A 17,143-nucleotide genomic window follows, 5' to 3' on the forward strand; every position below is an offset into this window, starting at 1 on the left:
TTTAAGCTTCAAATTTAACTAAGTAACACTTTGATTTCATTCATTACAAATAATCAATCAACAAGAATACTTTCAACAATAATACTTTTAACAAGTAGTCACAATAAAACGTCCCTATAATAGACTAATTGTAGACCAAATCAAGTGTGTCAAACAACACACCATCGTCAGACTAAAAAAAGGTTTTAACAATGATTCAATCAACTAATTCAGTAATTCCACTCAATCATACACCATCCAATATACATACACAATTCAAATCATATTAAAACTTGAAGATAATGGTATTTATCTTCCTTTATCTGACAAATGACCAAAACACTCTAGAAAGCTTAAAATAGATCCAAACACACAAAAAACTTTATCTGTTCCTATGAACAACAGAAACACGATCATGGTACACCATTAGAACCACTGATTAGTAAGGACTCAAAGGACACATGCAAGTTGAGTGAGGCCTGCATGTAACAAATATAAGACAAGATCAAAGAAAAGGGGTTGAAACTTAACTTACTTAAGCGAAGAAATTGATCGATCCAAATTGAAGACCTCGCCGCAGTGATCAATCATACGGTCTCAATTGTTCAATCATATGAATAGAGGACAAGAACTTCTAGTGAGACAGTGTGTTTTAAAATTATGAAACTCGTTCATAACAAAACTATTTACATTAAAACCTTTTAATATAAAAATAATCAAGTCTCATCAATTTTAAATCGCTACCACTTCTAAAATGTCAATTTCTAGGTCTTTACAAATGAAGTTTGTGCCTTATAAATAAGTTATAAAATTAAGGACTAAAGAAAAGTTAATATAAGTTTGTTAGATTATATAAAAAACTAAAATATTTTAGTAATTTAAAATGGTGACATGTATGAACACTTATACACAGGAGATTTCTTTACATATGTTGTTTTAGAAATTTTTTTCTTTTGTAAAGGTCATACGTAATTGTGATGTCAACTCATGTCTCCTTATTTTCTTGATGTAAATTTACATTAGACCGTCGATAACCCTGACGTATATTTACATTGAAGGTTCACTTTTATGTAAATTTGCATCAATTGAAACACACAAATATTTATGTCTAACTTGTGTGCGATTAGACATAAATTTACGTTTAACAGAGCATTAATAGACATATTTTTGTGTTTTTTTAAAATTGAAATTAGTTTTGGTACGAAATCATAACCTATACATAAATTATCTAGAATAGAAAATACATTTCAAATAAAACATTTTCAGTACATAATAAGCATTTCCAAAGTAAAAAAAATACTAAGAAAGGTAATCCCACTTAAAACCAAAAACTAATCAAAATCTAAGCCACATGCTGAATTAGATAACTTGACCATTGTGTTATATTTAGTCATTCTTTGATATTAGAGCCGTCAAAATGGGTTGAAACCCGTGAGCCAACCCGGCTCACCACGGGTTTGAGCCGGGTTGGGTTGAAAAAAATGTCAAATTTTTTATGCGAGCCAATTTTAACCCGGCTCACTAAGAACCCGGCTCACATGGGTTGAACCCGTGGTGGGTCGGGTTGGCTCACCAACCCACCTATTTTTCTTTTAATTAAATCAAATTAATTAAATTAATTATTTAAATTCTATTTTTTTATTAAAATTAAATTAATTAAATTAATTATTCAAAATGTATAACTTTTACTTAGTAATATATAGTCTTTTCACAAGTTCTCCTCTGCAAATAAAACCCTAAGTTCCCTTACCCTTACGCTCCCTTCACTCGACGCAACCTTTCCCCTTAGTGCAGCAAAAAATTCGTCGTAGCAGAGCTGTGCAGCAGACTCTCTCCTTCCCCTTCGTGAAACCCTTGCTGTCCTCTCAAATATCTCAGGTAAGAAAAGGTTTATATTTTTATAGCTTTCAAATTTCGTTTGCTCATGTTTTTGTCATAATAAAGTGTAATGTGAGGGGTGCTTTATTTTGAGAGTGAACCGTGCATTGATTCCAGGAGCTTAGTGCTTGAGATATTTTGATTTTGGAGCAATGATAACCCTACGGTCATAGCAGTCTAGTCCTAAGTCTAGAAGGTCACGATTTCATTTTTTATTTGGTTTCATTCTTTGAATGAAATATCCTCCCTGCCATTTGTTACGTAAGACCCCTCCATCATGCATAAAAATGAAACAATAAAACCCTTTTTCCCCCACACATCCAATCAACTACCAAAGAATTGGTCCCACATGAATATTTCTTTTCCTTTTCTCATTCCAAACCCGCAGACCCCTAAACTAAGGGTTTTTAAACCCTTTTGTTTCTTTACCTATTTGATCATTGAATTTAATGTGGAATAAATTGTTGTTTAAAAATATTGTGTGTATCTTTTGTTGTGATCATTATATTAATAATATTGTATAATTATTACAGAACAAAATGAAATCTGAAACAATAAATGATGAAAGTGTTCATGATCATTTGAAAGATGGTTCGCCACCTAACATAGAAGACATTGAGAATGAGGATAAAGATTTTGATAGAGAAAGTAAGAGACCTAGGTTAAGTACTTCAAAAGTTTGGGATCATTTTACGAAAATTGGTATTGAAGATGGTAAAGAAAAGGCAAAATGCAATGCATGTGGAACAGAGTATGTTGCTGGTGGTATGAAAATAGGGACCTCAACACTATTGCGTCATTTGTCAAAGTGTTCGGTCCTAAAGAAATTAAAAGACAATGACATAGGGAAAATGATAATTAATCATGCTGGGAAATTAAGATATAGAGAAATTGACCAAAAAGTTGTAGATGACCTTATTTCAATGGCTATTATTCAACATGGACTTCCATATAATTTTGTTGAATATAAATGGATTAAAGAATTACTTCTATATCTAAATCTAGAAGTAAGAGTTCCAAGTAGGAATACAGCTGTGTCTAATATTTCAAAGAAATTTCATGAACACAAAGAGAGGGTTAAACTTGCGATGTGTAAATCTCTTAGTAGAATTTTTTTGACATCTGATTGTTGGACTTCTATAAATCAAGAAGGGTTTATTTGTTTGACTGCTCATTTTGTTGATGCTAGTAGGAGGTTGAATAGTAAGATTATTGCCTTTTGTAAAATGGAACCTCCACATACAGGTCATGATTTGGCACAAAAAATATTTGCTCTCTTGCTTGATTGGGAAATAGATAGGAAGATTTTTTCTATTACACTCGACAATGCTAGTGCCAATGAGGTGTTGCAAAAAAATTTGAGTGAGCAATTGAAATTGCAAAATAGTTTCATATGTAATGGTGATTACTTTCATATAAGGTGTAGTGCACATGTCTTGAATATTATTGTGCAAGAGGGATTAAAGGTGGCTTCTGATGCTTTGGAAAAGATTAGAGAGAGCATAAAATATGTGAGAGGATCAGAGGCAAGAAAAATTGCATTTAAAGAATGTGTTATTCAAGTGAGGGGTATTGATACCAAAGTAGGTTTGAAAATGGATGTTCCTACTAGATGGAATTCTACCTATCTTATGCTTGAGAGTGCAATTCGATATCGACGCGCCTTTGGAAGTTTGGCTATCCGTGATAGAAATTATTTTCATTGTCCGTCAAATGATGAGTGGAAAAAGGCTGAAAAAATGTGTGAGTTCTTGAAGCCATTTTATGTAATGACTAATTTGATTTCAGGTTCTTCTTATCCAACTTCTAATCGTTACTTCATGCAAGTTTGGAAAATTGAATGTTTGTTACAAGAAAATGTAAAAAGTGATGATATGACGATTAAAGATATGTCATTGAGTATGATGAACAAGTTTAGTAAGTATTGGGATCAATATTGTGACATTCTTGCTATTGGGGCTATTCTTGATCCACGGATGAAGTTTGAAGCCATTCGATTTTGTTATAGAAAGATTAATCCTTCTACTTGTGAAGAAAAAATTAATGTTTTAAAGGATAACATGCATAAGTTGTTTGAAGAATATGTCAAATTAAATTCAAATGAGTCAAATACTTCAAGTTCTCAAGTTGCTCCTCCAACACAACAACCTTCTTTTACTAATGATGAGCCAGTGATGGATGCATTTGATGTAAGTCTTTAATTCTTATATTTGCTTTATTTTAGTATGTATATTTTATTTATTACTTGTGACTAATGACATATTAACTTTGTTTCATGATGTCTTAGGAATATGTTGATTATTTGAGCCAACATGTTAATGACACTGGAAGGTCTGAATTAGATCTTTATTTAGATGAAGGGAATCTTGATCCAAAGTTTTTTGATAAGTTGGATGTATTAAGTTATTGGAGGGATCGTCAAGATCGTTATCCAAACTTGTCTAAGATGGCTTGTGGTGTTCTTAGCATTCCAATCACTACAGTTGCTAGTGAGTCTGCCTTTAGTCTTGGTTCTCGTGTGCTAACCATCGTTCATCCATTCTTCCAGAGAATGTTGAGGCACTTATTTTAACTCAAAACTGGTTGCATGGTTTTGAACTAACAGGTAACATTATTGTTATTCTCATATGTCTTTAATGTAGATGGAGATAAAGAAGAAGATGCTTCAAGAGAGCATAATCCTATGGATTTATTCATTCAGGACTCCAATTTAATAGATGGATAATATTACAGATTGGATAATTCAGGAATATATCATTTGTTTTATCTTGTTTTTAGACCTATCTACAAGCATGACAGTTTTATCTTGTGCTATATATTTTTGTTAACGGCTATATGTAATTACGTATGTCTCATTAAACTAAATTGGCAAAATTTTATGCTTGATAGCTTAAAATATATATAACAATATATTTCTTTTGTTTCATTTTCTTTTATATTAATTGATCCAATTATTACTGTTTCAATTTGATCATTCAAAGTAACATGTTATAAGAATCTCGGAAGAAGAGAGTGAAAAAGAAGTTAATTAAGTGAGCCAATGAGCCAACCCGTTTAACCCACCAACTCGTGGTGGGTCGGGTCGGATTCGAATTTTTTCGGCTCGCTAATAAATGAGCCGGGTTGGGTTGGCTCACTAAGTGACCAACCCGTGGTGGGTCGGGTTGGGTCGGGCCGGGTTACCCGTTTTGACAGCTCTATTTGATATAGGTGATGGATCATTGAATATTTAAAACAATGTTATTATGTAATAATGTTAAAAGTAGGATACAATTCATGCATAAATTATAAGTGTTACCTTTGTCCAATTTTCATGAATATCTGCCATGATGCTTTCATCCAATACATGATGTAGTAGCCAAATTAATCTTCTTATGACATTAAAATAGGTGAAAGAAAAATTAATATCATACAACTTTTATAGTCTCCATATACCATAAGAGAATATTATATTCACATTCACACCTTAGCCTTCACATTTTCAGAGAGAGGAACAAACAAGAATATATATATATATATATATATATATATATATATATATATATATATATATATATATATATATATATATATATATATATATATATAAAGAGGGAAACCAATGAAGAAATTTGTTTCTTGTAAATCTAAGAAACTTTCATTGCCTTTTTCTCCAAGAATTTTTTTGGTACTTTTAAGGATCAAGAGCTTAAATATACACCAACACTCTAAGTGGTACACAAGTTACTAAAACAACTAAACTATGTGAGAAAAATCATGAAGCATAGAAGTTTTGATGATGCCCAAATGAAGTCTTAAGTGCTTTCTTGGCAAGAAAACCTTAATGAAGACTTGTTTTATATGTTAAAGCATTTGTAATTAGTAGTTTATGTATAGAACTTAATATTTTGTTGATTCCTTGTAATTTATGCTTTAAAATTTTCTTTGGAATCAAAAGGCTCTGCAATAATCGATTAACTACTTAAGATAATCGATTATCACAAAGAGGTTTTCCAAAATGCTAAAAACTCTAGTTTGACCTCTAGAATAATCAATTACCAGAGAATGATAATCGATTATCCATAATCGATTATGACTTGCAATAATCGATTATCACGACTAGCGGTTGGAGTTTTTGAGTATGTTTTTTTACCATTGTGCATTCATTAAATGCATAATCGATTACCTTAATAGGATAATCAATTATCATGCGAGAAAAGGCTAACAACGAATTTTTGGATGTGTCCTTGAGTGAGGTCTTTATAAAGATGTTTTAGACTCTCATTCTAACACACAATTGTACGTTTTAAACTAAGTAAAGTGTGACCTAGGGTTTTTGTAACTCTTGTGCTTTGACTTTGATAACTTGGTGTTGGCAAAAGCGAGAACTTTTAATATGAGTGTGATTGACTTTTGTTGTTTTTGTTGAGTGAAGTCTTTCATCCTTTGTGAAGATTCAAAGGAAGTGTTCAATTCTTCATGAAGCATTCAGAGGAGGTGTTCATCCCTTGTGGTCTTCAGGGGAAGTGAGTATCATATCTTAGGGTAATAAGAGAGGTGTTTCTAAACTCTTAAACTTATTTTTCTGTGTGATTGTAACATTTTATTGGTTTTGTGATAGTGGAACATTAATCTCTATTTGCGATTAGCAATTGGATGTAAGGTCCTAGTTATCTGAACCACGAGTATAAAATCATATGTGCAATTTTCTCTTTCCTTACTCTATTTTAATTGTTTAATTTATCCACTAAGTAAGATAAAATTGAGAGAAAAATATAAAAGACACACATTTGTGAAAGAAAACCAATTTATCTCCTCTTTGTTTACGCTAACCATTATGCTTCATCACTGTGACAAACTAAACAAAAGAACACCTACACATCTTTTTTTTTTTTTTCAATTTTCTTTGTTTAACATGAATTATCAAGGGCAATTGGGGTTTCTACCAGGACCACCATAATAGAAGTAGTTACCCCAATCTCTAGCACTTCTCGTATGAACATTGTAGCAGCTATCTTTGTCACTGTGAGTGCCAAGGTCTTGTGGATCTATAAGCTTGTTGTTACCATCAACAATCTGAATGTTCTTGAAGTAACTAGCCTTGCCAAAACCTTCCTCAGGGAAATGGCCACTTCCCATTTGAGTTGTGGTGTGTTGGCCATCAGATTCAGAGTTCACAACCTCTCCCCCCCACTCAATCATTGAGGCACTGTCAGAAAGGTGCGAGAATAGAGAAGCTGGCCAGTATCCCATAACATGATCACTTCCATACTTCATCCACCAGTTACCATCTTTGGGGTCCTACATACACATTGGTTTTCCATAATAGACAACATCAGATGACTTTCTTCCATGTTACTAAATTCATGGACCCCTAAAACAATGTAACATTCAGATATAATGAAATGTGTGTCAGAGATTCACTCAATTTATAATTAACAAGTGTGGTCTGCACAAAACAATGGTAGAATGTCCAATTTATACCTAAGTGCTGGCCATATTTTTACGACAGAATGTCCAATATCAAGAGATAATATATAAAAAAGGACATAAAAATGTACCTTCCAGACCAGGATGCTGATATAATATTGGGAAGAGTTATACTTGGAAAGAGGGGAGATGCTTGCTCCTAGAGCTATATCTCTGTTAATTTGAATAAAGCCAGAGCAACGGAGATTATAACAACCAGTAGCTTTATATGCATCTCTCTGTCATGGTAGTCGAACAATTGAAACAGGTGAATAAGAAACACAAAAGTAATTAGAGGAAAGGACAAAATTTGAGTGCTTGAATAGATAACTCACTGTCCAATAAGTGAAGAGTCTAGTGTTGTTGTCTCCATACAATTCACGGCTGACCTGATTACCAGAACAGAAAAAGAAAATTGGAAATTAGAAGGAAGGTGATAAATCTAATCTTTATGAGGATGCGGAATTTGAAATTTGCAGACAGAAGATGACAATGGAGAAAAAAATTTAATAATACCTGCCAACCTGCTTCAATGCTGTTGAGATCTTTATCAAAAGAGCCAGCCAGAATCCACATTTGAGACAGGCTAAATTCATGGGATTGTTGCACTTTTGGTTTCCAAACGTTTATGGTTGCCTTGGCTCCATAATACTTATCCCCCTCCACATAAGCTATGGCATGCTAAATGCTCCAAAAAATCAAAGGAATAAAGAAAAATACACAAAATTAGGAGAAATCAATAAATAAGTAATCAGCTTTTATCCTTGGCTCCCATACTATTTTGTTTTTCCTTTTGCATGAAAAGAAGACCTAATATGGTACGTAGTTTACAACTTCTTCTATCTTCTTTTACTGCATTACAAGTATCATGCATGGTAGAGCAGCAGTACCTCGTGGCCACTGTCTGGAAGAGGTTTTGCTGGTTTTGGCTGAGGGAAGCTCCTTTCCTTCTTCTTTCCAAATTGTTGAATAGAGCTTGCCCGTAGTATGTCATTCTTTGATGTCCTTCTCACAGGAATTGTTCCTTGAGGGCACCTTCCATTTTGATGCCACAGCTGAGTAATAGGCTTCGAATTTGAAGAGACTTTGCTCTCCCCAAAAGGGTGTCCTTCAGGATGGAAATTTGGTTTCATCTGCATCAACAACCCGTTATTGTTTGAAATTCAAGTTTGAACCAAAAGAAAGAGAAAGAAAAATGGAGCTAACCAGGGAAAGAATTTTGAATTATAGAATGAAAAGGCACTAGATAAGAAAAGTAAAATTCTTCACCTGAATCTTGTGATTTTTGAGGTTAGGGTGATCCAAAGCTAGCTGGTGAGAGACATGGACGCAGTCAATAATATCTCCATCAGGACTCTGCTTTCACAACAACAGAAATGCAAATTAAAAAGAACTATGCTCATGGATGAGCACAAAAAGCAAATGAACGAAACCAAAGCAATGAGTGAAAAGTGCAAGAGGTAGAAGAGAAATAAAAGTCATAGCAGAATTAAGAAAGAAAAGAAAACTAGCTCTTTCTTTCTCTCTCTATACCTTGATGGACCTTACGGGAGGCCTATTCAATTTCTTCAATTGCTTCTGAACCTCAAGCTTCTGATTTGAATCAGCAAAAGCCGAAGGCACCACTACCACCAACATGTAAAGAAACAACAACACAACCTTCTCCATTGCAGCAACCTTCCTAACCAAATATTCAACTCAATGAGAAATATTATATATTTACAATCAATATCTATATATCTATATATATAGAATTCTTTTTTTTTATTTTGTTTTTCGAATTTATCATTTAAATTAAAGTATTCTAAATTAAAATAATTATTTTATCAATTTACTGTTTATTTAAGTTTAACCATCTTTTAAACTTAATAATATTTTAATTATAAAACTATTTATAAAATAAATAAAAATTATTTATAATAAAATTATAAAAAACTATTTGTATTTAATTTTATAATTATAATTGTAACATAATTTTATTATTTTTTATTATCATATAAAAATAAATACATTGAACATGTTTTTACTTGTTAAACTGAACTAAAGATATTAGTGTTTATTACAAAGAAATTTTTTGTTAATTAACTAATTTGTTTAAATTTTATTAATCAAAATAATTTTAATTATAAGAAAACATTTATTTTAAATCTTATTTCTATGTATGAGATTTCTTTCGTCATTAATTAGTGATAATGTATTACTCTTTTTAATTTTAGTGCTAATTAATTCATTCATTCTTTTATTTTATATTTGATTGATAAAAATAATTTTAATTAAAGGAAAACATTTATCTCAAATTTTATTTCTATTATTATAGTATAAGACTTTTTTCACCATAAATAATTAATATTTTGTTACTCTCTTTATTTGTTTTGCTAATTAATTGTAATTACTGAATTTCGGTAGTTATTATAGAAAAACATTTAACCCAAATTTTTGGTTTTATTGTATAATATTTTCTCACCATTAATTTATTGATAATTTATTATTATTTTTAATTTTTATGTTAACTAATTTATTAATTTATTTAAATTTTATTTTAGTTATGAGAAAAAAGTTATTTCAAATTTTATTTCTATTATAATATAAGATTTTTTTTCATCATTAACTAGTGATAATTTATACTCTTTTAATTTTTGTGCTAATTAATTAATTCCTTCTTTTAGATTTTATTGATAAAAATAATTTTAATTATAGGAAAAAATTTATCATAAATTTTATTTCAAAAGATATTTTTCATCATTAATTATTGATATTTATTATTCTTTTTATTTTTATGTTAATTAATTAATTCATTTATATTTATTGGCAAAAATAATTTTAATTATAGAAAAATAATTATCTCATATTTTATTTTTATTATAGTATAACATTTTTTTTTCAATATTAATTATTGATATTTTTTTACTCTTTTAATTGTTGTGTAAATTAATTGGACTTACCGAATTTTTGTGTTAGTTATAGGAAAACATTTATTTCAAATTTCTTGTTTTATAGTATAATATTTTCTCATCATTAATTATTGATATTTAATTACTTTTTAAATTTTTGTGTTAATTAACTAATTAATTTTTTATTGATAAAAATATTTTTAATTATAAGAAAACATTTATTCCAATATTTTTTTAACAACATAACATTTTTATCATCAATAAATGATTTATTATTGAATTATTTAAAAATTAATAAATTTCATAAAAAAAATTAGACCTCATATGCTAGCCAAATTAAAACTCTAGTGATTTCTTTTTCACCTAACCTTAGATTGTTTCCACTTTCACTTGTGTGCCGCCCTCATATTACAAAATGCAGCTTTTCTTCACAGAACGCAGCTTCTCCTTCTTCATGGACTTCGCTTCCTCCAACGCAACATCTCACTTCTACCATTGGTCACGCCGGTGCCTTACATCTACCGTCTTTCTCTTGCCCTAATTGATTATCTCGTCGTGGATGTTGATTATAGTGGGCTATGAAATAAGAGCACCAATTATACCCTTACATACATGGTTACCTGATACCCATGGAGAGGCGCATTACAGCACTTGTATGCTTTTAGCCGGAATATTATTAAAAATGGGAGCATATGGGTTGGTTCGAATTAATATGGAATTATTATCTCGCGCTGATTCTATATTTTGTCCATGGTTAATGCTATTAGGTTCCATTCAAATAATCTATGCAGCTTCAACATCTCTTGGTCAACGCAATATAAAAAAAAGAATAGCTTATTTCTCGGTATCTCATATGGGTTTCTTAATTTTAGGAATTGGTTCTATAAGCGAGACAGGGCTGAATGGGGCTATTTTACCGTAGGGATGGAGCCTTCTATGATGACGATAAGATTCACTGTGTTGTATTGGGTGAAATTGGTATTGTTGTTTTTATGCCTGAGGTTATTGGTTGTTGTTGCTCTCGTCTAGATTGGACTCTATTAAGGTTTGTTCTTTTTTCTCCTACTCACTGATATCGGATTTAGGATTGTTATTCTCTTGGTTTGATTTTGATAATGAAATAGTTGCATTTTTTTATATTGTCTATGACGTGAAACATAGAGTAAAATGTTATCATTCTAATGTGTTTCAGTATGGATGTGAAACCGAGATACGAACCTAACAAATCTCAACTGCTCCTTCCTGTGATGCTGTTATTGTGGTGTCTCTCTTCCTGTGTTATGCTCTCTGAGGGGAAAATGGGCTGGGTACCTGCAAAGGCACTCCGACGCTCAAGTCAGAAAATGGATTTTCTCAATCTTTTCAGTTCAAAAGTGATCAAGAAGAAGAAGAATAATTTCTCTCTCTTAATTTCTCTTAAGGGAAAAACGTACCTTTTTTCTGGTGTGCTTTGTGTATTTAAAACAGTAAAATAAACCGTTTACCTGGAAGTCCGGATGGTTACCGAAGTTTACTATCTGGAAGTTATAACTGCTACATCGTGTCTGATACTGGGTCAGTTATTCCCGTGATTTATGGCATTGACCGATATTCGTAATTGGTAACTTCTAACCGCTACACATTATATGTCGAGCGCCTTATGTACTGATGTAACTATGCGAGCTGTCGTGCGAGCATTTTGTCACGACATCATTGTTTAGTTGTCGACCACCAAGTGGTCGACGTCAAACTCTAAATGATACGAACATAAGGAAACCCAGAAAATGGTCGATTGGATTGCGTGTCGATCGTAGCAGACTATATTACTGTTTAATTGTCGATCACCAAGTAGTCGACATCAAACTGTAAGTGATACGAACATACGAAGGCTTAGTGGACGGTCGGTTGGGTTACGTGTCGACCGTTTAGTGGACTCAGGTATCCTACGGTACATAATGGATGATAGAATGATTTAATTTGTTGTTGGCAAGGGTTATTGGATTTGGTGTTTGCCTTGGTGAAACATATATTAATTAGAAAAATAGTTAAGCAATGAGTGAAAAGTGGAAGAGGCAAAAGAGAAATAAAAGTCATAGCAAAATTAAGAAAGAAAAGAAAACTAGCTTTCTCTCTCTCTCTCTCTCTATACCTTGATTGACCTTACGGGAAAAGAGAAGGGTATTTAGGGAACTCACCACCAAAGCAAAAAGTCCTTTGTGTGGAAATGCATGGTCGTGTAAAGAGTGAGGGAGATGGAGTTTAGAGCGTTTGGTGTCTCATTCTCTATGTGGTGTTGGACGATGAGGGTGAAAACGAAAAGGGAGAGTGGCCTGGTGATGAGGTGAAGATGGTGGCAATGGAGTTGGAGATACGAAGAATGGTAGGAAATTGGAGGGTTAAAGGTTGTAGGGTTCTGTCTATGTGTTGTTGTTAGTATTTTGAGGTTGTGAAAGGAATAGTTGATGGGATAGAGAATATGTAGAGATAGTTGAATGTAGAAGTAGTAGTTGGAAGAAGTGTTGTAGTTGTCTTTAGTTGTAGTAGATGTTGGTTCATACAAATGGTAGATATTGGCTACATCTTGCATCAAATGGTAGAGTTCATGGGTATTTCTAGATCCATAGATTATTCTAGAACATACTAGCCACAACTTATGTGGAATGTTATAGATTTTTACCTATGTAGAATATTCTTGATTTTTCTTCCTATCTTAGGCTTTTCTACAATATTCTAGAACTTGTATTACATTTCAATTCTTCTATCTAAGGAGCTTCTACATTCTTCTAGAATTTGCATTACACTTTAATACTCCTCCTTAATGCAAATTCGATAACTCCAAGCATTATGCGCAATAGTTCAAATCTTGGCTTTGGTAACATATCTTCAATTTGATCTTCTTCCTCCATTGCCTTGACCATAGTTGTTTCTTTAAGGCTTCTTCATAACAGTTAGGCTCAATCATGGCCATATTGCAAGTTTCATATATCTCTACCAAAGATCTTACTCTTCTTGGACTAGATTCAGGTGAAGAATCTTGTTGTGGAGGTGGAGAAAGCGTACCTGGATTTTCTGCCTCTTCTTGAGTTTTTTCTTGAGATTGTTGCACTGGAAGTAGAATGTTGCTTTTAACAACTTTTTCTTCTTCCCAATTCCAAGAAGCATTTTCATCAACTTCAACATCTCGACTGATGATGAGCTTTTTTGTTTGTAGGTTGTAAACTCGATAGCCTTTTTACTATGTGCTATATCCCAAAAATATTCCTCGTATAGTCTTGTCTTCAAGCTTGTGCCTCTTTTGATTAGGAACATGTATGTAGCAGATAGATCCAAATACTCGTAGGTGTTTAGCTGATGGCTTTCTTCCACTCCAAGTTTCAATAGGAGTCTTGTCTTGGACTGTCTTAGTTGGACATCTGTTTAGAATGTAAACTGCAGTGTAGACTGCTTCAACCCAAAAAGTGTTAGGCATACTTTTCTCTTTCATCATTGATCTTGCCATCTCCATAACTGTGCAATTATTTCTCTCTGACACGCCATTTTGTTGTGGAGTATATGCAATTGTAAGTTGTCGCTCTATGCCTTTATCTTCACAGAATTTGTCAAACTCGCGAGATGTGTACTCCTTGCCATGATCACTTCGAAGTACTTTTATCTGTTTTCCACTTTGCTTCTCAACAAGGGCCTTGAATTTCTTGAATACTCCAAAAACTTCTAACTTTGCCTTTAAGAAATAGACCCATGTCATTCTAAAGAAGTCATCAATGAAGAGGATGAAATACCTGTTGTTATGATGTGAAGGTGTTCTCATCGGTCCGCAAACATTGGTATGAATCAAATCTAATAAGTCTTTTGCTCTCCATGCTTTGTCTGTCGAGAATGGTAATCGGTGTTGTTTTCCGAGGAGACATCCTTCACATGATTCATTATTCTCCTTCAAACATGGAAGATCTCATCATGTTTTTCTTATATAGAAGCTTTAAGGCATGTGTGTTGAAGTAGCCAAATCTCCTATGCCAAAGCCATGAGTCATCAACTTCTACCTTCATGGCAATATTAGTTCCAGGTTTGAAGCTTATAGGAAAGCTTCTATTTCTCTTCTCCATTTTTACTTGGCCAATTTCTATCATTTTACTATCATAAATCCTGTATGTATCTTTCTCAAAATGAAGAGAATATCCATTCTCCATCATTTGGCCAATACTTAAAAGATTCTCTTTAAGATTTGGAACTAGTAAAACATCCTTGATGAATTTCGTACCTTTTTTTCTCTCCACCATGACAGTTCCTTTGCCTCGAGAGTCCACTGTGGTGCCATTTCCTAGCCGAACTTTGACATTGACAGATTTATCAATGTCTTTGAAGATGCTTTGATCTTTCGCCATGTGATTGCTGCATCCACTATCAAAGTACCAACTTCCTTCTCTACTAGGAGATTCTTGATTGGCATAGAATACGAGTTTCTCCTGATTATCTTTTTCCACAAAGTTTGCTTGATGTCTATTTTTATTACGACAATACTTCTCTATGTGACCAAACTTCTTACAATACTTGCATTGAGGTTTTCCATGATGCCAACAATCTTTTTCCAAGTGACTTGTCTTTTTACATATGTCACATGGAGGATATTTTTCTTGACGAGTCATAAAGAAGCTTCTAATAAATCTTGAGAGCGGAAGAATGTATTCATTTTAACACTCCAAAAATCATAATTTTCTCCTTTGAAAATAGGTACTGGAATTGATAATGTTTGATTAGTAGTAGTCATTGTTGAGAATATATTTGGGAGTAGTAGAATGAGTTATAGTTTTGTTTGAGGTAGTTGAAAATTTTATCTATGCCCAGTAGATGACCGAAATTAGCTCTGATACCATTGTTAGTATTTTGAGGTTGTGAAAGGAATAGTTGATGGGATATAGAAAATGTAGAGATAGTTGAATGTAGAAGTAGTAGTTGGAAGAAGTGTTGTAGTTGGAAGAAGTGTTGTAGTTGTCTTTAGTTGTAGTAGATGTTGGTTCATACAAATGGTAGATATTGGCTACATCTTGCATCAAATGGTAGAGTTCATGGGTATTTATAGACCCATAGATTATTCTAGAACATACTATCTACAACTTATGTGGAATGTTCTAGATTTTTACCTAAGTAGAATATTCTTGATTTTTCTTCCTATCTTAGGCTTTTCTACAATATTCTAGAACTTGTATTACATTTCAATTCTTCTATCTAAGGAGCTTCTACATTCTTCTAGAATTTGCATTACACTTTAATAGTTGTTGTGACAGTGTGTGTGTGCTCTTATTCAGTTGTGTTAGTGATGGAGAGCATGAAAATGTACCTTCGTGCCCTTCATAATCGTTTTTTTGCAATGGATTCAGATATATTGACACTTTAATAACATTTTGACAACTAACATATGTCAAAATATAACTGGTTCATTTTAAATATTATTTTATTTGAAAAGGTTGACATGTAAGAATTAATGAATTTAGTATATGAAGATACCCCTTCCATTTTCGTTTTCATTCTTTTTTTCATTTTGTATTTTTGTTTTCAATTTCTGTGTGTGTTTTCTCTCCTTTCTCTCTCATGAAACGAGCATAAAGGATTATTTTCTCTGGCGAGGTAATTTGTAAGACTCTGGTAAAGCAATGGAAAGCTTCGGTGACAAGGTATTTCCTTTCTCTTTTGCATTTTTTGTTTCCCATTTCCTCTTTCTCCTTTCTCTTTTTCCCTTACTCCATTTTCATTTACCCTTTAGTGTTTTGGATGTACCCATTTCCATTTTGAATTCGATCGTTGGTTATTTATTTTTCATGCAGTTAATTGGTTGGTGGGTTGAATGCAAGATTGACCCCGGAACAGAGTACCGTTATTGGAAATACACCATTCATATTGGTCGGTCGTGAAGAAAAGCTCATTAGTTGGTGGTGAGGATGGGGTAGGTTGTCGCGACGACGACGTGTCGCTATGGAAGAGGAAGCCCTTTGCTTTTTCTTAGCGCGTTTTGCCATTGGGGATTTGTTAGGGTTTAAGATTTTGGAAGAGAAAATAAATTTTGAAGGGTTTAGATATGTGAGGAGAAGTGGGAGAGAGAAATAACTGTGATGACACAGAGTGTTGGAGAACAAAACAGGGTTTCATTCTATAATCGCTTACATAGCATTCGTAATCGATTACGACTACTTTTTTTTAATCCCCGAATTTGAAACATTGCCCTGTGTAAATTGTGCACATAATTCCAATAATAGTTATGATATACTTTTGAATGAAATAAAGACATCGAGACATTTGGACAAACAAACAAACAATATATTATCTTGAATTACATCTATTTTGGACAACTCGAACACAACAAAATAAACATAATCTGAAAATCATATACATAGAAGATGAAAATGATATAATCAAAATTGTGTTATGACTAATTGAATGGGCAAACATGGTAATTGGTGTAGGGAACACAACCTTTCAAATTGAAGTCAATCATCCATTGCAATAAATGGAAAATTTGACCCAAAACAAAACCAAAAACTTCTTGGGGATTGATGTTCTTATAGTTGGAGAACGCAGTTGAACTTTGTGTATAATGGTCATGAAGGCCCTAGTAATCGATTACATGTTCTTTGTAATCGATTATTAGGACATAAAAAAGGCAAGAATGGTCTTCCAGCTCACCTGACGTGTTCATTGATGCACTAAACACCTCCCATGACCATTAAACTCACTCACCCATCTAAAATAAGAAACATGAAACAATAACTTGAAAGTAAACTCATTTAGGAAGCTTAGAAAAACATTATTTTTGGAAAATTAACTGCATCTAGTACAGTGGTCTAAAAATTATGAGTTAGTAGTCATTTGAAAGCTCTTTGAGTCTAGATTCCAACAAAAAAAGAATCAACTCATTTGGAGTTCGATGGAGAAATTTAAAAGCAAAACAACCAGCAAAGGTAAAAAAAAGAGTTGGG

General features: G+C 32.7%; 1 protein-coding gene across 1 annotated transcript; it reads right to left on the bottom strand.

Moving 5' to 3' along the window:
• Nucleotides 1-6,738: 6,738 nt before the first annotated feature.
• On the bottom strand, nt 6,739-8,973 carry LOC108333366 (uncharacterized). Its single transcript, XM_017568788.2, has 7 exons — nt 8,839-8,973; nt 8,575-8,661; nt 8,196-8,438; nt 7,822-7,986; nt 7,641-7,694; nt 7,398-7,544; nt 6,739-7,137 (listed from the first exon to the last, which is right to left on the bottom strand). Exons 1-7 carry the CDS (start codon nt 8,971-8,973, stop codon nt 6,760-6,762), a joined length of 1,209 nt encoding a protein of 402 aa, XP_017424277.1. The 3' UTR covers nt 6,739-6,759.
• Between the last annotated feature and the right edge of the window lie 8,170 nt (nt 8,974-17,143).

The sequence above is a fragment of the Vigna angularis genome, chromosome 11 (assembly GCF_016808095.1).
Source record: "Vigna angularis cultivar LongXiaoDou No.4 chromosome 11, ASM1680809v1, whole genome shotgun sequence".
NCBI classification, from domain to species: domain Eukaryota; kingdom Viridiplantae; phylum Streptophyta; class Magnoliopsida; order Fabales; family Fabaceae; genus Vigna; species Vigna angularis.